At 27.9% G+C, this 24,208-nt stretch overlaps 1 protein-coding gene across 1 annotated transcript in view; it reads right to left on the bottom strand.

The window, feature by feature from the left end:
• Positions 1-21,727, bottom strand: part of LOC129985285 (uncharacterized) — an 82,664-nt gene extending 60,937 nt beyond the window's left edge. Inside the window, exons 1-2 of the mRNA XM_056095261.1 lie at positions 20,695-21,727; positions 16,480-16,648 (exon numbers count right to left, since the gene is read on the bottom strand). Coding sequence (XP_055951236.1) covers positions 16,480-16,648; positions 20,695-21,045 — 520 coding nt within the window. The 5' untranslated portion in view covers positions 21,046-21,727. The remainder of the gene's footprint in view (positions 1-16,479; positions 16,649-20,694) is intronic.
• Between the last annotated feature and the right edge of the window lie 2,481 nt (positions 21,728-24,208).

Genomic DNA, 24,208 nt, shown 5'->3' with positions numbered 1-24,208 from the left:
TTAACTTAAATTTATTTATTTGCTTATTTTAAGGAATTATGAAACTTTGATAAAAATATGCGAAATAATATTATCATGGGTAAAAATTCATGTTTCAAATTCAAAGCCTACGATTTTTTTTTCAGATAGATACATAGAAAAGTCCAAACTGTGATGAAAGCCGAGCACCATAGTGAAAAGGAAAGCAAAAAGGAGGGAAAATAACAATTGTCATAAAATATTCTGAGCTTATATAATTTTAGATAGGAAATTGTCAATTCAGAGCTTTGATTTGGTGGGAAAGAGAATAACCTGCGCAACTTGGAAGTTAAAGTTACAGACAAGCCACTGAAAAAATGTGTGTTTTGGGTTTTTTTCTTATGTCAATTTTAAAACAAATCATTTAAATTGTATAATTTAATATATTTTATCTTATTTGGCAAAAAAATTAATGTAGATTTTTTTTTATCCTAATAAAATTATCTAAAACCAGAATTTAAATTTTCTTGGGGAAAAAGAAAACAATATTATTTATAACATCTTTTGTTTTACTCAAAATAATTTCATATTTCTGGTATCATTAATTAGAATTCTAACAACACTTTTTTATCCGTATCATTAGTGCATGATATCAATATGATGTTTCTCATTTAACCTTCTTTTTGTTTTAATATTTGCAACAATTTCCTCATCCCCAAAGCTAGTTTTCTTAGCAAAACATTTAAGAACAATTTTAAAAGTAGAATTAGCAGACCACATTCATTCATTTATCAAAGAATACGCTTCCTCATTCCTTTGATTTCCAGAGAACCATTTATTTAAAATAAAATATTTTTTAAGAAATTTTATGCAATTTGAATAACTAATTGAAGAACAACGTGTTTCTGTCAAGGTCTGCACGTGAATTAAATAAGAGTTCAGTAGTTGTTTAACGGCATACCTTGAAGATTTAGCAAAGGATCTCGTTTCTCTGATTAAACTTCGAATTCCAGGCTGTTTTTGGTGTTTTCTTATGATCATCAGTTCAAATAAAAATAATTCCATTTTTTATGATTCTAAGATTAAAATTTTAGCAAAACTAGGTAATTTTATGTTAGAGAAGCAAATTTATGTGGAAATTTCCATTTCATTTGATAGTTTGAGATTGGAATAGTGCTCTACTTTTCATTAAAGACATAATGAGCAATCAAATATAAAATAATATATTCGATTTTAAGAGGATCTTTAATAATATAATAAATTTTAATAATTAAATACTGATTGCAGAATTAATTAAAGACTAAAATCAAAGTATTTACAATTATTTTAAATAACTTTATATTTCATTTGTTGGATTAAAATATTTCTAAATAAATATATTTTTAAATTCAACTGTGAAAAAGTGAATTAATACTTGTGAAAGTAGATAAGTTAAAACTTATTTGTTATACAACTACTCATAATTTTGATGTCAATTTTCAAATGAATCGAAATAATTTAATTGTTTAACTTATTTTACTAAACTTTACTTACTTATTACTTGTATTAATAAATTATACTTTATATGAATATTGCAGCTACAGTATTATTTTGTTTAACAGTTTAGAAGAAAAAAAAGGATAAAAACGATGATAATTTTTATGAGAGCTTGAAGATTAAAACTGGCAAGGAATTAAAATTTGTTCCAGACTTATTTAAAAGACTTTCAGTGATTTTTTGCTGATATATTTATTACTGAATAAAGTAAAAATACATTCAAAGATAACTAAAAAAAGGCGTATTAATTAAGATAAAACAACCTTCTATTTCAAATTTTACATCCTGAAATTAATTAAGATTTAAATAAGATTTAAAAATATTACATGTATATATGTTATAATTAAAAATAATTATATTGTTATATTATCATAATTGATAATGATGTATAATATTACAACGTGTATATATTTATATTTAAATTCATAGAATGCTGAAATCTGTATATTTTTACTGTTGTGAACACTGATTTTTGTCTTTCAGTTTTATTCTGAAGAAGATTCACTAGATAGCAGGTGTTCTTTACGGTATCAACAAGTTTAATTTGCGAGTCACGCAACCTTAGATTCATTTTACATCGGGACGCAAGCCACGTCGTGTTATAAAGTGGATGTGCAGTTTAAGCAAAACCTGATTCATTCAGCAAACCTGATCGCTCGAAATCATGTTTAATAGTTATTTGCTTTATGAACAATAAAACTTCTGGTTTGGTCAGAAATTACATGGCTACTTAATTTGTATTTTGCATATAAAAAAACCCGTGTCAAGCAACCATTTTTTTTTCCGTATATATATTGGAAGACTTTTTGATTATCAGCATCTTACGAAGATTTCCTCTCTAGGAATTCCCTTTGGCTGTAATAAAAATAATAAAAAAAAATCCTCTTCATTGCAAGACTTATAAATGCAATTAAGTTTGATACAAGCCTTTATCAGAGTTACGATTATATATCTGGTAAGTAATTAGTACAGGAAAGTACATGGAAAAATATAAAGCTCGTATTAAACTGGCATCGTTAAACTTGCACTGCCCGCTTGAAAAACTAAAACAAAAACACAACAACCGAAATAAAAAAAAGAGCAAAGATTTCGACTTCTCTGCTATTATTACATATAGAAACTTCCGTCATTATTTGGGTAGTTAACTGCTCCGCCTAAAGACAATCGAGTTGCATTTACTTCCTCCTCTGATGTAACAGATTATGAAGAAACTCAATAAGAGGAAATGACATAAAATTTGTATTGTCGCGGAAGAGAATACCTTTGTACTGTTATAACCTTAATTTTTTTTAAGTTTTATTAGTTATAAATGAATGTTTATGGCTTTAATATTTTATTTTTTTGCACTTGAATACTTTCTTGAGTTCATTTTTTATAGAAATCACATGTACTAACAATGAAATGAAAAGAAAAGTGAGAAAGCTTCTCGGAATCCATCTGTTTCTCCCAAATAGAAAGTTGGAATTATTTGTCAAGATATAGAATAAAAAACCCGCATTGTTAGTTATAAACATGTAAAATGCTTTTAAATCAATGAGAGTTGTTTCCTTAAAACTTTCTCGCATACTCTCTAATAAACTTGTCATGTCAGAGAATGCCCTACAAGGCATTGGCATACAATATTTACGAAATATTAACTTTTGGCATGGATTTAACATTTTTACTGAATCTATTGCTTCAACCTTGGCGAGTTATTTGGCGATTAATCCCTGGCATGTGTTAATAGTCTCCATAAGCCCAATTATGTTTCAGATTTCAGACAAGTTTTTCCCGACCAATTGAAATAAAAAAATTCGACGCAAAACTGCACTTGCAGTTACAAAAACTTTAAAAAAATTTGATATATTTAGGTGAATATGTTTTTGAATTATCGCGTTTGCATGTTTCTGAAAATACAAACCAACAGACAGTCACACCTTTTCTGGATTTGGCTTAAAATTTAACAGGTATCTGTACTGTATATGTTAAATATTTATGTAGAATTTTATCTATCTAACTCTCTTCGTTTTGTAGTTATTGTGTTAACTTATATTCGAACAACCAGGCAAATTGTTCTCTTAAAAATGGAAATTTGGCTTTAAGGTTGCATACCAAATTTCCTCTATCTAGCTCAAAGCGGTTTTGAGTTATCTTTGTCATAGACAGACATTTTCCAAAAATGTGATTTTCGAACTCGTTGAGGTCTGAATCGTGGAGATTCGTCGAAATCTCGAGTATGAATCTTTTGACGATTACTATACTTTCGCTATACTACTTATACGAGAAAGTAATAATTCAAACAGATTCAATCGAAAAAACAGGTAATCAAGGATTTATCGTATAAATTTTGTGCTGTACTTTAAAAGTAGTTATCATAATGTAGCGAAATCTCAAGGCAGCAGTAACCCTCTGTCTATTCTAAATCTGCTGTTCTTAAGGTTTTTCGTTTTTGATATATAAAATGCTTATTAAACCATTCCTAATTCCTTATTTTAATTTAAAAACCTATCTATAAAAAATCTTTTATCGGTTTTTAGGAGAGCTGTAATTCAGCATTTTTTTTTTAATTTTTCGAAAGTAAATTATTTTTAGTTCAGTTTTGTTTTTCTAATAAGAAAAAATTCTTCATCTTCTTGTTAATAGTCAGCAAGACATAGACAGTAATATGATCCATTTTTTTAAAAAAAATATTTTGAACTAATGATTATTATTTTTGTTTATTTGCGTTGTGTCGGAATCAAAAAATCTAACAAAGAACTTTACAATTAATATACTGTTTGATTATCACTTTACAATTTTTATACTGATTATTATACTGTTTGATTATCACTTTACAATTATTATACTGACTAACTTTTACCCACGACTTCGTACTCGTGGAAATTGTGATGTGTATGTGTGAGAACTGACGGTCTGGTCACAATGTAAAATGTTATTAAACCCTATCATCATGGTGCTGTTGAAAGCAGAGTCTGATATGATATAATCAAGAAACTTGTAAATCGCTGAAAGATCAACGGAAAAATTTCAAAATTTATTTTTATTCCAATACAGTTTGTATACAACATTAAATTATTTATTATTTTCTGTCAGCACCAAGTTTTGAGCACTTGAAACACGTGAACAACCAACATATAATTGCCCTTGTGAGAAGCATGGAGTGCTCAAATGAATGCCTGCCACTTTTAAGGTTTGGCCCTGGGATTTGTTAATCGTCATTGTAAAAGCCAATTTTAAGGGAAATTGCCACCTCTTGAAACAAAAGGGCAAGTTGTTTGGAATAAAAGGTAAGCGGGGAATTAAAACGCTGTCTCCTTTAACAGCTCCTGTAATAATGGTAGCTTTTATAATATTATTGCAAAGCTGCATGATACGAAGCATGATACCGTTACACAGTCTGGGTGCATCAAGATTTCGCATCAGCAGAGCTGGAACGCCAAATTTTAGCTCCAGCTTATGGGAAGGTACACCTGTTAACTATAGAGAGTTGAGAAATTCAACGGGGTAAGCAGTACTATCGTCATTAGCCATCACAGTGTCTATGGATGTGTATAATCTTGAATTTCCGACGATCATGTCTAAAAGCTTTGATATATAGTCATTTTCGTTAAAAAAAAAGTTTGTCGCCAAATTTTAGCGAAATGATCGAATGTGGAGCGTACGGCAGCAATAGCGTTTCCAATCGTAAGATTTCGATGAACTCTGTATCATATTAACGGAAATATAGAAAAAAAATCAATAAATTTAGAAAAATGGAATGCATGCAAAAAAAATGTAATCGAAGATAATGAAAGACGGCAGAAGGAACATGTACAGAAGGAAAACATCAAGGGAAATAAGCGGGAAAGATCGAATTACAGTAACATAAAAAAATGACGGCAATGTAAACCCAAACAAAGCGCTACCGAAAAATTACCAACCTCGCAAAGCACCAAATGGTTGTATATCAAAGCTTAGCTCACACAGCTAATCTAAAACCAATTTATTTACAGCGTGTACCTGAAATAAAACAAAACATCAAACCAATTATTCAATTGTTTTGCCGATTAGTCTGACCGAAACAAAATTAAATCCGTATCGGTTAAAAATACAGTTGTCGACAATCAAAACACACTGCGCATGCGTGAATTTTCAAAATCCATTGGGACAACGCAAATGCGTAAATTTTCTACGCCAATTGGGGTAACGCAATACATATTAAAAAAAATTTAATTTCCTTTATTCAGTTTTATTTTAAATCAAAAGTACTTTAAAATGAATCCGAAAGACCGATTAATTAATAACGTTTAATTTTAAATGCATCAAACACTAAGAAAATAAAAAGTATCGTTTGAAATAATCGGTCGTAAACATGTTTATCCTATCCTCATTAACGTGGGATAAAAAAAAAATAAAAAAAAACTGAAACCTTATTCATTTGGCGGTGGAGAAATGAAAAGACTTTTGGCGGGAAAGTTAGTTTTTAATTAATAAAAAAATAGCCATTCAATTAACCGAAATGAATAGTAGCCTATGTCCTATTCCATACTATAATCTATATCTATGCTAAATTTCATCCAAGTCCGTTCAGCCGTTCTGGAGTCATTGACTAACAAACATCCATCCAAACTTTCACATTTATAATAGTAGTATAGATTATTATACTGTTTGATTATCGCTTTGCAATTATTATACTGTTTGATTATCACTTTACAATTATTATAATGTTGTAATACTCCTACACGTTTATACAGATTTAGAAAAAGCATACCTGGACCTCATTCAAAAGTTAGACTCATAAGCAAACGACTTTTTACTTGTCTATAGTAGCCACGGTTGTTTGGCTATGGATAAACAAGCCCTACCGAGTGTGAAGTTTACTTTTATTTCTGCTTGGAAAATGCACGATTAGGATCAATTTGTTTCCTGTCGTGTTTTTTCAATACATTTGTGCACATTTTTTTTTTTCATTTCCTTTTCTTGCTGTCAGTAAAAAAGCCAAGTTCAATGAATGATTTTCATTGAAATTTAATAGACGACCGCTCTTATGCTAGCAGAAGTTGCAATCACAGTTTTCATTTGTTGATTTAATGCTATGCCTTCTATGGACGTTCTATATGAGCGTTGTGAGGAGTGGTTATTTGGAAAAAATGTGGACAAATTGAGAAAAAGAGATGAAACATATTAAAAAATTTATTTTTAGTGTCCTTTCACCACTTTCTGCCTGTTATTAGTATTATTTTGCAATTTATAATTGTAAATGTATTTAAATTTTTGCAAATATTTTTTGTTTTTTTGTTTTTCTTTTATCTCTTTCAATTAGAGTTCCTAATTACACATCCGCATCTAAAATTTTCCCGATTGTCGTTCAAACCAACTGGAATGATCTCGCAAAAACTTTCTCTCATACTCTCTAATAAAAATGTTTTCCTCCTGCGTCACCTGTATGAAATTATGGAACTTGGACAAGTCTATCAGAGACTTGAATGCTCAGATTTTTATTTTCAGTCTTACACAGGAAAATTGAATGCTATGTAACAAAATAAAGAAAAAAGGTACTTGTTTATTAACCACATACTACTAATGAACAATAATTGCGAAAATTCGACCTTTGATATGAATCTTGCATAAGATCTTTGAATGATTTCTTTTGGTGATTAGTCGTTGATATGCAATTCATACACAAGTACCAGATAAACGTATATGTATTTTGGGTGTCTTTGTTCACACAGATTGTAGCTAAAATTTCCATAAAATTACTGTTGTAGTCAAAATATCTCATATCCAATTTTATTTATTAAAAATCATTGCATTTTTTTAGTTAATCGCATTTACATGCATGAGAAACTACAGGCCTATAGGCGTCAATTCTTTGACTGATTTGGTTCCAAATTTTATGGGTATCTACTCCTTAGATTTTAAATCTATGTCTCAAATTTTATCTCTCTACATCTCTTCATTTTGCAATTATCGTGTAAACTTAAATTCGGAAAACTAGACAGTCAGATTTTCTCTGAAAGGATTTCGTTCAAAATATGATAGAAATCTAGGAGTTTAGCGAAAAGATCGTATAATCCGTTTAGTTCAAAGTGTTTTTATTATAGCGTGTTCACAGACAGATAGGCATAACTCCAAAAATGTATTTATCGAATTCAGAAAAGTATAAAAGATGAAGAATCGTCTGAAATTTCAAATTTGAATTTTGGGATGATTGCAATATTTCCTCTTTGTATGTTTCGTATAAAAGAAAGTAAAAATTTGAGCAATTTAGAAAAGAATTACACAAGTGATTTTTAAATGTATTTGAAAGCGTAAAATTCGAAACGTCGTTTACATTGATAAGACTAAAGTTTTTAAAATTTAATCCATTTTATTCTTTACAGTATAAAATGATGTTCTTTATGGTTGTCTTTCTTATATCATATCGTAAGTGACATATAATTTCCTTAAATTCTGTTATTGTTTATTCGTTCATTTATTTACAGATGAAACTTTATTTAATACATAACTTTTTATACAGAAAATTACAATGTTAATATGTAAAATTGCAATGATTTTTCGTATGAGCATAGAATTTCAACAGGAATTTTGATATAAAAATCACCACTAAGTATCATCGAAAGGAAAACTGCAAGCAAAATGCGATTACACACACACACACACAAATCTCGTCAAGCAGGAAGGGAAAAGAAGATTCCTTTACATCTAAGTTACTATCTGGTACCATAAATTGCTGATGTGAGAAACAGTCAAAATTAGGACTTGAAAATCACCTTTCAGCCCCTAATTTCTAAGATATTGATGTTATCGTAAAACTTTTAAGGCAAAATTTATTCGTCTTAATGAGGTGCTAATTTCTCTAATTTAATTTATTTTTCTATCTCCAATGTTAAGGAAGTTATTACGAAATGAAAGTTTCAACGCCGCCCCGCCGTTTCCACGTTCTTTTATACATACATACACACACACATACACACATATATTATTTTTTTATAAATATACTTGCTACGAAATATATTACTATAGATATATTCGTTATAAATAATTTCATACTTATAAAATAAATTTATTTTACTTAAGCCAGGTTAATATTCAGTTTTATGGAAATATGACTGCTGTTTTGGATTGGACTTCTGTTTCTTGAATCTTGAATAACTGACTATGACAATAATAAAGCAGACAATTCTTCTCCAATTTTCCACATCAGTATAAAGAAATTTTCTCTTTTTTTTTTTTTTTTTTTTTTTTGTCAAATTTCGATCTTATTTTATCCATACGCATGACGGATCGTCGATGAAAATGAGACTCGAATTTACAGACTTCCAAAACCAAAACTGAAAACAACAGTGTGACGTTTCCCTCAATCTGAAGACAAAAAAATCGAACATAAGATAAACGAAGTGAAAGAGATAAAAAAAATAATGAAAGATTAGGCAAGTAAATTTACAACACAGTTCAAATCTTTTTTGTGAAATTGAAATTCCTCCGATAGTTTTCGAAGGGTCATTACCTTAACGCTATGCTACCCGACTCTCATACATAAAAAAAATATATTGGATTTTTTAAAGTTCTTTCAGAAGTATTTGAAAAATTCTTTGAATTAACCATCATTAACCAAATGGAGTTCAGTTCAGTGATATTAAAATCCCATTTTAAAAAAAACACTAGAGCTAAACACTATTATGGGACGGATTTCGTAATTTTGAATCGCGGTCAGATGATAAGGACGACACCTGAGCTGGCTTTATTTTCGTAGCATTAACAGGTAAGAGTAAAATTCTACACGGTCAAATTACATTAAAATTAAACAAAATAATGCCTTGTCACATTTTTAACAATTATTGAGAAAATATGCTGAGAAAAAAAAAAGATTTGGAGAAAAATATAATTCTCTCTTTTTTTTTCAAACTTTTTTAAAATTTACTTCAAATTTGAAAATGTGAAAAAGGAATCTAATAAGCAAGTTTAATAAAAATCAGAACGATTAATTCATAATATTTCCAAATGAAATATCATATTATATATCATTACTTATAACCGCTTCATTTTGTTAAGAAATATGACTGAGTTATGCAGCCGGAGGGGAGTCGCTGCAAAACAAATATAATTCACGCGGTGCTTGGAATTAATGTACGACGAATCGTGTTTGACCCATACTGTTATCACTCTGCGAAAAAGGAAATGCGTAAATAACGCAAAAGTAATTACGATTCTCATTATTTAAATTTTATAATTAGATAACAAATCTAAGCAAATTTTGTTAAAAACAGAGCACTAGGTTAAAACTAATATAACAATTGAATCTGTAATATTTATGCGTTAAGAACAGGCTGCGTTCAACAGAAAAAAAAAACCTCAAAATTTTCCGTCTTGATTAACCCAAATAAATAATATCAATCATCCGATTCAACTGAATTTTATCTTCTTTCAGATTTCATAATGACCAGTTTTCACACATTACCTTCCTTTCAAGTATAATTTGTTGCAGCCGCTTGTTTTGGTGAGAGAGATTTAATGGGACAAGATCCAGATATGATCACGCTGATCTAAATACAGGTGAGCTTTGGAAACCGCTCAAATATATCGTTACTGACAGTATTAATTTAAACTCCAGAAAATTTTTCAGAAAGTCATTTCCTTTGCGATGATGAAACTGTTAAAAATAATTTCAATATTTGTATTCTTCGCTCACTCATTGAAATCAAAGAAAAACTTCAAACAAGTTCTTTTTTATTTAATTATTAACCCTCTCCAGAGTCCGCGTCCTTGATCTGGATTCTCCTTCGCAGATTGATACGACCTACATACATCTTCTATCTGAGCTTTCTCTTTTCAAAATTCACATGGGGGAAGAGGTTAATTTGCAGTTACAGCCGAATGCGTTTTGAATGAAAGCAGAACCTCATTCTTTGGACTTCTCGAGTTGTATTTTAAAACGGGTCTTGAATCTTAATGATAAATAAAAATTAATTACATATTTACGCTCTAACAAAATGAGAAATATTTTCTGGAGCGCTCTCAAGTTTTTAAGTCATTAGAGAATTTTTATTTCTTTTATTTCTTTCTGGATTTATTGATCTAAACAAGAAAGCCACTCCTTAGGAACCATAATTTACTCTTATGTAATTCCTTGTAACAACATTTATTAAACAGAGTTTTGTAAACGATAACAAACTTTCAACACAATAAAAACATAAATAATCATACTTAATAACGTTATGTAAGCTTTGTAATACAATGAATAATTTACTACCAATTTTGGAGACATCGCGTAGCTATTTTTCACGTTATGGTACCATTTATTAAAATATTAAAAGCCACAGAAACTGATGCTGGTTAGATTTTAAAAGTAGGCCTAGAGTTTCTTACGGACTTAGATTAACTCTTGATTTGTTAGATGGACAATGTTTCTAAGAGCAAGCAGAAATATGTTTATTTATATTCTATGGTCATACAATAGAATAATATAAATAATCCTCTCATTCTTAGAATTATATCATAGATGATTATAATAAGTATTGAAATATAATATGGAGTATTAAAATAATTGCTTTAAAAATTCCCAAATTCATCTACAGTAATCCAAACATCTAATTGCGGATAATCAACTCTAAGGATATTATTTATATAGATTCTATCAATAACTGTAACTGTATGTTGAGACATGGACAGCAAGATGAATCACTTCCAGCAAAAATGCGTCAAATCGGAACTATCGGATTAGTGAACATTTTACATTTATTATAAAATGTCTCGTGAATTTATTAGCTTTACTTTAATTCATTTCATTGATTGAGATAAATCATTTCATATTCTGTCGTGATTTTATCTTAAGTCATTCTGAATTTTTTGCAGTCAAAATTACTATTTAAAAGAACAAAATTTACAATATCTTTAAAAAAGATCGGACCTATCATTAAGGTTTATTCTGGATAGTGAAGCCGAAATTTAAGAAAGAAAGTTGAAGAAAAAGAGGTGTAGAGTGTTCGAGTTTCATTAAATGAGCCATTCAATCGAATTACTGTACTTGAAATAAGATTCTAACCATAGGCTATATAAGAAGAAAGAATCAAAATAATACTTCATCAACTTATATTCAATCTATACTTTTCATAGCACGAGCAAGCATAAACTTTTATGCATTAGCATATAAAAAAACAATAGATTTCCAACTTAAATTTCATGAAAATGCAGATCACGACTGACATAATCTATTACAGAATTGTCGAAATGAAATAATAAATAAACCAAGTGCTGAACGAACATCTACATTATCCATTAAATAAAAGTAAAATCTACTTTGCGCTTTCTTTTCTTCTTAAATACTTTGGGCTATTTTTTGGCTATTTTGCGTTAGTAATTTTTAACTTAATAATATTTATAGACTGGTATAATGTCCATAAATTGAGTCCTATGATTCATGATAAAAAAAATGTTGAAAACATTTAATAATGTTGAGTGTTAGATCTGACTGTCATATCTGAAAGCTTCTTCTTAGTAGGTGGTCATAAAAAAGAGTGATTTACAAACTTTTAATTGGAAATTAAATGTTTACAACCTTAATAACTTCAAAGACATTATAACATGAAATTTTATAAGAATTTAAAATTTTAAAAATAAGCTCCTTAATAGTACCAATCTTATTTCTATAAGATTGTTTCAACACTTTAATAATTTTTTTAAATGATATTTTGCACACAATACATTTCATTCTTTGGAAACATTATTTATTTTATGGATTTATACTCACTTGTGTTACAATGATAACAAATAAATAAATAAATGTTAATAAATAATTAATTTTTGGTATGGTTAAAAATAAATTTTAAAAAATAAGAAGAATTAACCCTAATTATTTTGAAATGTTCCAGGGGGAAAAATCGTGTTTCCTCAGCTGGTTCTTTTTTCTCCTTTTTTCGTTTATTTATTTTTCAGCAATGGCAAAAATAAATAAATCAAAAAATAAAATCAAAATCAAAAACTTCTAAACATATTTAATAAGGAGATTAAAGAAAAGGGACAAAGGATTAAACTGACAAAAAATGTAATGATTAAATTGCTGTATCGCATATATTTATCGATTACACGAAATAAACTTCCTAGATTAAAGATGATGGGAAAGTTAAAATCTTTTTTTTAGAAAATTGTGGAATGCTTGAGTAAATATGTTGCAATTCTTGCGATAATAAAAGGAATAAAGCTTCATTCTAAAATAAATTACTTTATCTATCATTTCTAAATATATGTAACGATTTAAAACATTCGTAAATTTCCTGAATTGAAAAAATCTTTTGGCATTAGTTATTAAAAATAGTTTTTAAAGAATAGCCAGAAAATTAACAGAATTATCAAATACATTCAGTTAAATTTTATCTTTCATAACCTTGATAAAAAAAAGAATTATTTTTCTCTTTCTTCCATTTCTAAATATTTTCATCCAAAATAAAGATATGCAACAACAATGTTAAGCAATGAATGTTATGTAACGGAAACCGTAATTTTATTCTGCTTATTATTCAAGGCAAATCATAACTTTCTTTTTTGACGGTAAAAGATATCTTCCTCATATGCGGAATAATGCTTTTTATATAATAATAATTAAATTACTCAAGAATAAAAGAAAAAAATAATTTATAACTTAGAATGAGTTTACAAAAAATTATCTTTAAGATATAAAAACTCATGGAAGATAAATTGTGGAATAAAAGCTTTCGGAATTTTTAAACTACTGCAAACGATTACGATTACGATTAAAAAAATATCTATCAGATGCCAATATGGAAATTCTTGAACTATAAAAATCAAAAATCTTACAGTGTTTGATGAAAGAAACTTTATCACAAAACTAACTTTACATTACATCCATTTCAATAATAACATAATAAAAGAATCATATTTTCGATAACAACTTCTTACAACACGATCAACATAAAACCAAAAATCGAATTCATGAATATATTAGGTGATAATTCCTGATTTAAATGGAACGGTTTTTCTAATTTTATTTTTAAAGAAAGAAAAAGAATCTGAATCATGCTAGTTAAGTGAACTGGTACAAAAGGAAGAGATTAAACTTGTCTGTCACTAATCAGTAAACAAATATGTAAATGGAGTTATCTATTCATACCTTTGACAGTAACTAAAAGCAAAATGGTTACTTTGTGCATAGATAATAATAATTAGCGCATTCCATTTATTGACATAAATATTTGAAATTATTTACCGTTATTTGACACGTTCAGCGCTTTTTTAATACTTGTTGGTTTGTGCTTTCATATATTTATATATATAGCATTCATTTGTTCTGTTCTAAAACTTAAGCATAAAACATCATATTGTATAATTATATGTATAGATATATTTATACATACAATTAAAAAGCATATATGCTTAAAGAGAACTAGAAAAGTTTGTAAAAACAGATTTTTTTTTTTTTTTTCAAATTTTAGGCCATAAAACAGGAAGTATTTAACCGATTATGAAATAATACAGATAGATTTGAAAAATTGGAAGTTCATAAATCCACATTTAAAAAGGTAATTAATAGAACTTTCATAAAAGGATAAAGATTTTTATTGCACATTTCTCCAAACATCTTTCTTTTTTAAATGTCAGTATTAACAGATAAAATTATTTTCAATAGATTGATATGAAATTTGACACTATAGTTTTTACAATAATCATTCTCTGTTTTTCTAATTTCTGGGTAGAAATATATTTTTAATGAGTTATTATTTTTACTAAAAAATATCTTGAATTTTCATTATTTTCGAATTGCGAGGAATTCAGTATTTTTAAAATTTTATTTTAAGTATATTAAAATGAGAATAAATTATATTTTTATACTCATGAAAATAAATGCAGTATAGTTTTGACTTTACATATAAGGTTAAATTTGAATGAATTTAATTTTTTCTAAGTTTGCTAAATTAATAATTATTATAACATCTAATCGCATTTTCAGTTTACTATTGAAGAACAGATATTTAAAAGAAACAGTATTATTTTATTTTTTATAATAAAATAGCTTAGTATTTTTGTATATTAAATCTTACATCAGATATATCATTTGATAGGCAAAATTAGAATTTAATTAGGCAAATTTAGAAATCAAATTAAGTGATTTTCAATATCGAGAACTTTCGAAACATTTAAAAATTTATAATAATAGTTATTATACACCACCTTACGCTTTTAAAACGAGGTTTTAACTTTAATAAGCTGAATAATTTTGTCAAGTTAGGATTTCGGTATCTGAAAAAGCAGATCAAAGATTTAGCAATTCAGTTATTTTATTTAAAAATATTTCTTATCGAATCGATTGCTATACATGATAAGCAATGATTAAACAAAGTTTTGTTTCAAGATTTAATTAATAATGCTCATTACTTAAAATGAATTATTTCATTTCTTTTAAAGTAAGTATACAAATAATTAATTATGTGCAAAAAAAAATTGAGTTAGATGATTTTTAATGCATTTTTATTATTTTTATTTTTAAAAAAAAGAATACGAAAGATTACACAAAGGATCAGTTTTTCAATATTGGGAAAAGATAGTTAGCATATTATTGTTAGATAAATATTAACTAGGAGAATCAAGTGTGGTAAAATCCCAAATAAATATATTTTTCCTAAAATTCGGCATTGTGTATTTTCTCTTAAAAATTAATTAAATTTTTTTTAATATTCAACCTGTACTGGCATTTAGCATACGAAGAGTGCTTTCTTTTTCATTTATTTCAATTTTCAATAATTTTTAACTGGTCAAAATCTTCAATGAATAGATTCATAACCGAACAAAATCAATGAATAGATCCATAGTCACTGGACAAATATGACTACGCATGCCATTAAGAATTTCATTATAAGATGTCTTAGTTTGTGCTATAACGTCAAATACTTTTTCTTCCAGCAAAATGCAAGATCAGCACTAATTTTCATAATGAACTTGTAACACAATACTCGAACATGAGTATGATTTGACTTTATTTTATGTAATGAAATACATTACTACAGAAATGAGTACATTCACATTTAAAAAGGTAATTAATTCATTTTTCAACAAGTAAGTTCAATTATTTACTTGTTGAAAAATGGTTGTGGAGATATATAATATTAGTAAGGTTTAAAAAAAATTAAGGTATTAAAAAAATAATGGTTTTTAGCACTAGGTTGATGACAAATGTGATCCAGCAGGAAAATAAATTCATTCTTCGTAGAGAAAATCAAGTATTTTAATTTGCATTTCCCTTGAAAGTTTGATAAAACAGTAAACTTCATGTATTTATTTCCAAATCCGAGACTTCAATTGATTACTTGTAATATTTTTGTCAAAACAGAAAAGTTTTTGTATTGATCATAAACTAGCACCCTACCCTAAATTGTAAAAATTTTAATATCGGCAATTTAAATTCGAAGGGCGGTAATTAAAAATAATTGTTTCTGTACTTAGACGTATTTGAAAAATGAACGAGAACTCCTTTAACCAAATATAAAACAGCAATTATTTTGCAATATCTTACGAATCTTAAATTTCAAACAATAGAGTTTTTCTTTCAAAGCAAATTTTAGATGCGAAATTCAAATACTTAATTCAAAATTCAGAATTTCTACATCCAATAGCAATTCAAATAATATACATGTGTAATCTCGTCTAATAAAAAAAAACCCTGAAGGTAGCCACCGATGTATTTAAAAGTATATTTAAATAAATTTATTGATAAATCTCATCAATTATTATTCTGCGTTATAGTGCACTACATTTAAATTGAAAATTATTTAATAGCATGGGGCTTATTATGTAACCCTAATTGTGAAAACATGTGTGATAGTATTCATCAGAAAAGTTATCAACCAAATTCCCCCATGTGGTTTCAACTAAAATTATAACTTTTTGGGATCTTTTTGAACTAGATCTATGGAGTTCCTTCATTTATTAACCACCCAATATTTATAATAATATAATAACTTTGTGAAAAGAATTATTTATGAATTCCACATAAATTGCAATAATGAACGGTCCTACCTGTGATCAGGAGTAGGGCATAGACGCAGCTGAGGAATGCTGAGAATTTAATATCCCAGTCGAGGGGGTGCAGAGAGCAGGTGTTCGCGGCAGATGGCAGACGAGCGAACACTGAGGTCACCCCCACGAAGATGGAGATGATGGCCAGCACGATCACGTGATACCTCACCTAAAATATAAACACACATCAAGAATTAAATTCATGTATTTTTTTAGAATGCTTTGTTAAAAATTACAGTTTTAAAGAAATGTTCAGAATCAGCCATTAAAACAAAATAGGTTAATCTGCTTAAATAAGTTTGTTCCAGGAAGTTTATAATTTCTTCAATCCGTTTAACGCTCTGAAGGAAAGAGAAAAATGTAATAAGTGTAAAGTATTTTTATACTTTTCAATATAATGAAAAGATAAAAGCTATTTAGATATTATTAAGATATTTATGAAGATATGTATATACTATAAAGATATTTATTTTAATAATAATTATTTAATCAAATTTAATTTAACTAATTTGCTCGGCATATTATTATTTTATTCATCTTATAAAGATATTAGAGACAAATGAAAATAAATAAACAACTATATAAAAAATTTGTCATAGCATCAAATATATCGAGTTATGCTCCGCTAGAAAATATTCTTCATAAATCTCTTATCAGCAAAAAACTAATTGTTTAAATAATTGTCCCAAAATTTCCATCTTCCTTATACTTCAGAATTTGTAATTAAACATATAATCTAAATTATTATGATTTGACAAAAGTTATTGTTCTTAAAATCTATTAATGACTACGTGAAGAAAATGTCACATGGGAAAAAATAAAAATATATAATATTCGAAGGAATATTTAAGCGAAAGTCTATAAAATCTTTTTTGATAAGCATATAAAATATTTTAAGATAAAAAGTAATTTGATACTAAATATTATAATGTATAAAATCCTATATTAGCAATTCCTTTTTTTAATAATATGAAAAAAGTATATAAAATGTGTGAATTGAATCAAACGATTTTTAAAAATTACCAAATCTTATTTTTATTAATTTTTGAAGCAAATAATTTTTTTAAAAATTGATAAGAAGTTTAATTAAATATTTCAAACAGTAATTCGAAGACAATTAAATATTTTTTTTAAATATCTATAATATTTCAGCTAATAAGAATGGGAATACTTAAGATTGAATAACACTTTCTGTACATGGAATCGTAATTTTTAATAAGCAAACAATTAATTATTAAATAAATTGCTGTAAAACCTCTATTGAGAAATTTTTATGATTTATTAATTCAAAGAAGTTTATTGAATAGCTGGGGTTTCTATAAAGTACAAACCAATAATGTGTTCCATTTTTATCCATAATGATCTAATTTATTGTGACTTGCACCTCCTCAATGTCTCTTTATTGGATTAAAAATTATTTTTACTTTAAAATTGTATTCATGTTTCAAAAATGTATTACTTACATTATTTTTGTGTTGCTATATAAATTTATGAAAGAATAGTAGGGAAAAAGTCATACAAAAAAGAACCCTCCCCCAGAAAAAAAAAAAAAAAACTGCAGAAAAATTGAAAAGGGGATGAATGTCCCTGGCAACATATATTGGAATGAAAGCTGCACAGTGAAAGAAAAATAAATCGTCCGTTTATTGGATGTTTTAAAAGCAAATTTGTCAAGTGGGAGAGAAACATATTTTTTACAGGGCGACATTTATCTTTTTATGCATTTGACAACGTAAGCAGCGAAAGTTCTCTATGCCTATGCGATGTTTGTACAATATTCGAAATATCGAATATCGTAAAAGGATCGCGCAATTTCTGCGCTTATAGAAACCATGCATATATGCTTTGCGCTCGATATTATCTAATATTCAAGCTGTCATATTTTGCTATACGTCATTTAGATAGTAACTTGAGTAAATTGAGATGATCAATTATTCAAAAGCAAATAAATAATAAACCATTGGCAGTACATCGATACTATAAAATGTCATTCGATATTATTCGATATTCAAAATATCGTATCAAACAATAGTCATGTAATAACTTATTAAATTTGAGATATTCTTTAAAATCTTTTTTTTTTTTAAGTAAATAGTTTGAAAACAATATCGACTATATACTATCTAGAGATAAATCTATCCAACTTCTGGAGTTCGCCAAGAAAATTTTATAGGAACAAAAAGAGAAATTCACATTTAATTAAGAAAAACACTTGCTATATCATCGACTGGTTGGTACCAAAACCATGCAAGTGAAAAAATGAAAATTTTTGTAAGTGATATTAATAACTTTAAAAAGCCCACTGAAAGAACCAATCAAGGTTTTAAACATACCCATTAGCACCACTAATACTATAAAGTGTCTTACAAGCGTTTTAAAATAATATTTATCGATTATTTGTTTTTTATTAGAAACCAAGTAATTCGTATTTTCATAAAAGTTGGACTTAAGAGATTTTGATACAAGCTGACAATGTGATTGTAGAATGTTACAATAAATTGCACGTTCCATTTTCTGACATTTTGTATAACATTTAGCAAAAGGCCTTTAAACATTTCCTATGTCCCATATACAGATATAATTATTGGTTATACGGGAGGCCTTTTTTAAAATTAAAAATGATCGTGCCCATTTTTTAAATGTCTTTTTTCTTCAATTTTCCTATTTTAAAATTAAATTATTCAAAGTACAGCCTTATTTGTCTAAATTTTTTTTCTACTTTTGTAAAGTTGTCTGAAGATATTAAACATCTGAAAAATTAACTATATCCACTCTATAAACATATCAATTTGTAAAAATGACATGTTCCCTTTGGATAAAAAAGTCCTCAAATCTAAAAAAAAAGGGGCGGAGGGGAGAAATCTGCATGCTATGAGGCGAAAATCCTTAATAAATTTATTGTTTGCGTCGCACTCCTTATTTATTTATTTTTGTAATGTATTTTATTAAATTAATGTTTTGCAACGAAGCTACTTGAGAACTATTAATTATAAATAAAAATTCCTCTCTTGAGTTTGGTAGGCAAAAGTCCGCCTTCAACTATTTCACCATCATGGATTAATTGCACGGCTATTTTCATAAGGATTCTCGAGATCAAAGAGGTTGCAATTGATAATAGAGTTCTAACAGATGCCGCATGCTTAGGTTTGGTTTGGTTTGGTTTGGTTATATTAACGTCCCGTTTGAAGCAACACTAGGGCTATTTTGGGACGGACCTCGTAATTTTGAACCACGGTCAGATGACGAGGACGACACCTGATCTGGCACCCCCCTCTCCACACCACACCACACCAACGGGAGGACGTTTGGCATGACGGATTTAACGTGCAACAGACCCCCTTACACGACGCCGCATGCTTAGGAGTTTACAACTAAGGATTCAAAATCAGTATTCACCTCCCATCTTCTAAGGAATGCAGCTACCGAAACTTTTTCATGTATTCTTCAGAGCATGAGAATTTTCAAGCATTTTCCACACATATTTTGTTAAAAAATTTTTTTCATTTCCTTTTGTTAAAGTTACTTCATTTATTAGCGAAAAAAATAATTCATTTTATTTGGTTCAGTTTATAGAGAAGACTTCTAATAATTATTAAATATTTACGGGCTTAATCAATATACTTGGTTAAATAACATAATATGGCACAAAATTAATTTCTTAATTATGAAAAAAATTTCTACAACAGAAAATAATGAAGATCGTTAGAAAAGGAAAACAACTACAATGAGAATATTGAGAATACTGAAAACGTGTCGAAATTTGTCTTTATTATTGCAAATAAATAAATAAATATACATTTGACAAGAAAATAACTTCATAAAATTAAAAATAACAATCAATAAATGCTTATTTTTGGAAGTTCGATTTTAAGCGTTCTTTTAAGAAAAAAACACAGGAAATATAAAGAAAAAATACCAAGAGATTGTAATTTATTTAGAATTCACGTTTATTTGCTTTTTAATCTTCATTAACTTTAACTTATTCGACAGACAAATAAACTGTGAAATATTCTTTTTTTTGTATAAGATATATAAAAAAATATTCATATTCAATACCAGAAAACATTAATATTTTCTAGAATATCAAAAATAATGATATATCGTACACTATCTTCAGCGAGCAAAGAAATTCAAAGAATTTTAGATTAACTTTGACGGTTCATTTACGTGTGAATTATCAGAGCGCAGAAAAAAAAGACAAATTCATCTACATACCTGGCTGTGTCGAACACTCGATCTGTAGGTATTTGGCCACTTTGACGCGAGTGCCCTGTCCAGCAGCAAAGATGTCACAGCAGATAAGTGAAAAACACGTGTTGCCGTCAGTCCCCATATAATGAACCGACAGGGGGCTTCCAGAGCTGGACGAATAGCTTCAAGTATCGAATATCCGAAGCTAAAAAGAGCCGAAGCTACTTCCATACAGACCAAAGCATAAAGAAAAATATCCAGAAGTCTCCAGTCCGGTCTGTAACTTCGAAAAACTGCAAGTGTCCAGCATGATAGAATGACCACAAAGGGGGCAACAGCCGCAGCTGCTAGCCAGCTGTACAAGACTGAATCCATTTATTTTATTGCATAATATTTAATTTAAAAATAAATTTTATTAATCTGCAGGAATGCTGGAAATGTAGGTATATGAGCACTGCTCATGATAATGATTATGATTCCGAATTGAAATTAATTGCTCTATAAGTTCTTCTTATAACAAATCATTACTTCATTTCAATTTGATGCAAATTTGTCGGTAATCACATTGTTACAATCTCGATAATATCTATTTATATCGATTCCACTTTTTTTTTTTTTTTTTTAAAGCAGACGATAATTTTTCACTTGGTAGAAAATATCGTTTGGCTCATCGGCTATGATAAAATTTCAATTAAAATTCCACATCAGATGATTTTGAAAAAAATATTGTTTGGTTTATTCTCTTTTAGCACTACGGCAAACAATATGATTGTTAATTTAATTTAATGAAACACATAAATCACACGAACAATTTGTAGGTAATAAAAAATGTCGGAATTAAACCAATAAGTAGAAGTTTTATCGAAAAAACAACAAAATATATAAATGAATAAATCTTATCGAAGACTTTTCAGTGCCCGCGCTTTCACTTCAAAACCAAGCTCCGAAGTTCCAAACCGACACAAACAAACCGTCACCCAGAAATGCAATAAATCAGAATCCTTTAGTCCATCCGTAACGCGGGAACATTTTCTCTTAATTCGCGGTATTCTTTCTTCTCCGGAAACACAACCACTTCTGGGGAAGTGTTAAGTCGGCGCGAACTTGGAAACGGGTTCCACGTCACGTGACACGAGGAATTAAAAACGTACGAGCCTGGAAGCTATGAAACGGGTTGTTCGGTTTCGAAATTGGTTTCCAGCGCGACCGAACAGTTTCGAAAACATTTTGGAACGAACGGCGGAGCGGAATCTTAATCTAATAATTCGTGTTCGTTAAGTTCCCTCTCGAAATCTCTGTTCTTTTCCGGTCGTAAAGGCTGTGGATTACAACAATGTCCCCGAGGTGCCGTTATGTCAATGCCGTCTGAAATTAAAGCATTGTTTCAGTGGAAAATGGCATCCTGACTAGATAGGATTCAGACAATGAAACAGATTTCGGATTTTAAAATTGAGAAGTCACTTGAATAAACAAATGTTATGCAATACAAGATTTATTTTTTCAAAAAGAAATGGAAATTAAAAATTTGTCCAAAACCTTAGCAAAGTTGTCCATTCAAAATAGAATTATAACTAATGTTTAAATTATTTGGGGTGTCTGAAATATTTATTTAAATTTAATTTGATTTTAATAGGAAAAAAAAGGAAGACAAATTGAGCTTTTCAAATGTTTGTAAAGTTGAGCAAATGTTTTGTAACACTATATTTATCCCCCCCCCAAAAAAAATCAAATAAAAAATTTATCCAAAACTTGAACAGAGTTGTCCATTCAAAGTAGAATTAAAATTAACGTTAAATTACTTTGAGGTTAAAATATTTATTTAAATTTAATTTGAATTTTATATAAAAAATGGATGAAAAGTTGAGCTTAAATTTTACAGATATTTACATTAAATATAAGATTATATACAAAATTTATGGAACGTAAAGAAATGAAATAAAAAAAAAACATTCAAAGAATTTTAGATCTAGCAATACAAACAAATGTTTTGCAACACTAGATTTATTTCCAAAAAAAGTCAAATTAAAAATTTATCCAAAACTTAAACAGAGTTGTCCATTAAAAGTAGACCTAACATTAACGTTAAATTAATTTGGGGTTAAAATATATATTTATATTTAATTTGAATTTAATAGAAAAAAATGGACGAAAAATTCAGCTTAAATCTTACAGATACTTTTATTAAATATAAGTTTATATACAAAATTTGTGGAAAGTAAAGAAATTAAATTTGAAAAAAATATCCAAAGAATTTTAGATGCTATCGTTACAAACAAATGTTTTGTAACACTAGATTTATTTCCAAAAAAAAAAAAAAATCAAATAAAAAATTTATCCGAAACTTGAACAGAATTATCCATTCAATCTATCTATCGTTACAAACAAATGTTTTGTAACACTAGATTTATTTCCAAAAAAAAAAAAAAAAATCAAATAAAAAATTTATCCGAAACTTGAACAGAATTATCTATTCAAAGTAGACTTATATATTTTATTAAATATTTATTTAAATTTAATTTGAATTTAATAGAGAAAAATGGACGAAAAATTCAGCTTAAATCTTACAGATACTTATATTAAATATAAGTTTATATACAAAATTTGTGGGAAGTAAAGAAATTAAATTTAAAAAAAATATCCAAAGAATTTTAGATCTAGCGTTACAAACAAATGTTTTGAAACACTAGATTTATTTCCAAAAAAAAAAAAAAAAAAAATCAAATTAAAAATTTATCCGAAACTTGAACAGAATTATCCATTCAAAGTAGACTTATATATTTTATTAAATATTTATTTAAATTTAATTTGAATTTAATAGAGAAAAATGGAAGAAAAGATTGAGCTTCAATTTTATAGATATTTATATGAAATACAAGATTATAACAAAAATTGAGGGGAAATAATCAATGAAATAGAAGAAAAAAAAAATATTCAAATCGACAATAGTTGAAATACTTTCATATAATTTTATGTTTATATTGTACCATTTATTAAAGCAACTCTTCTCTATAAATCAATCAATTTCAATCGTTAGCCAAAATTACATAAAAATTTAAAATATGAATACAAAGAGAATTAAAAAACAATTCCACGAAGAAATGTGTTACATGATTTTATATTTATCATGCATATTGTAGAATAATAAAAAAGTATTCGTGACAAATAAGTAGCCTCTATTCAGTCAGTTTTTACGTGCATATTTCTAAATTCCTGTGAATTTCTTTCAAAAGATCGCGGCTATCATTGACCATATACTTTCGTTCTTTGACAGAAATACCGTCTTTATTTCACGCTCTTATCTTTTGTTGATATGGTATGAGAATATAGAAAAAAACCGTTTCAAGTCGTGGTTCGTCATCTGACCTCGACTAAAAATTACAGATTTTTTTTTGAAAATTACAATAGTATTTCTTCAAAATAAGATATTAATTTAACTAAATCAGCGGGACTGGTCACCAAGAAATTTTCTTGCTTACTTGCTAATAAAGTTTTTAAATACAACCTTCCCCCCTCCTATCCCCTTGCTTATAAGGATTTT

The sequence above is a fragment of the Argiope bruennichi genome, chromosome 9 (genome assembly GCF_947563725.1).
Source record: "Argiope bruennichi chromosome 9, qqArgBrue1.1, whole genome shotgun sequence".
NCBI classification, from domain to species: domain Eukaryota; kingdom Metazoa; phylum Arthropoda; class Arachnida; order Araneae; family Araneidae; genus Argiope; species Argiope bruennichi.
The sequence above is the reverse complement of the archived record's forward strand: the minus strand, read 5'-3'. Positions and strand labels throughout refer to the sequence as shown.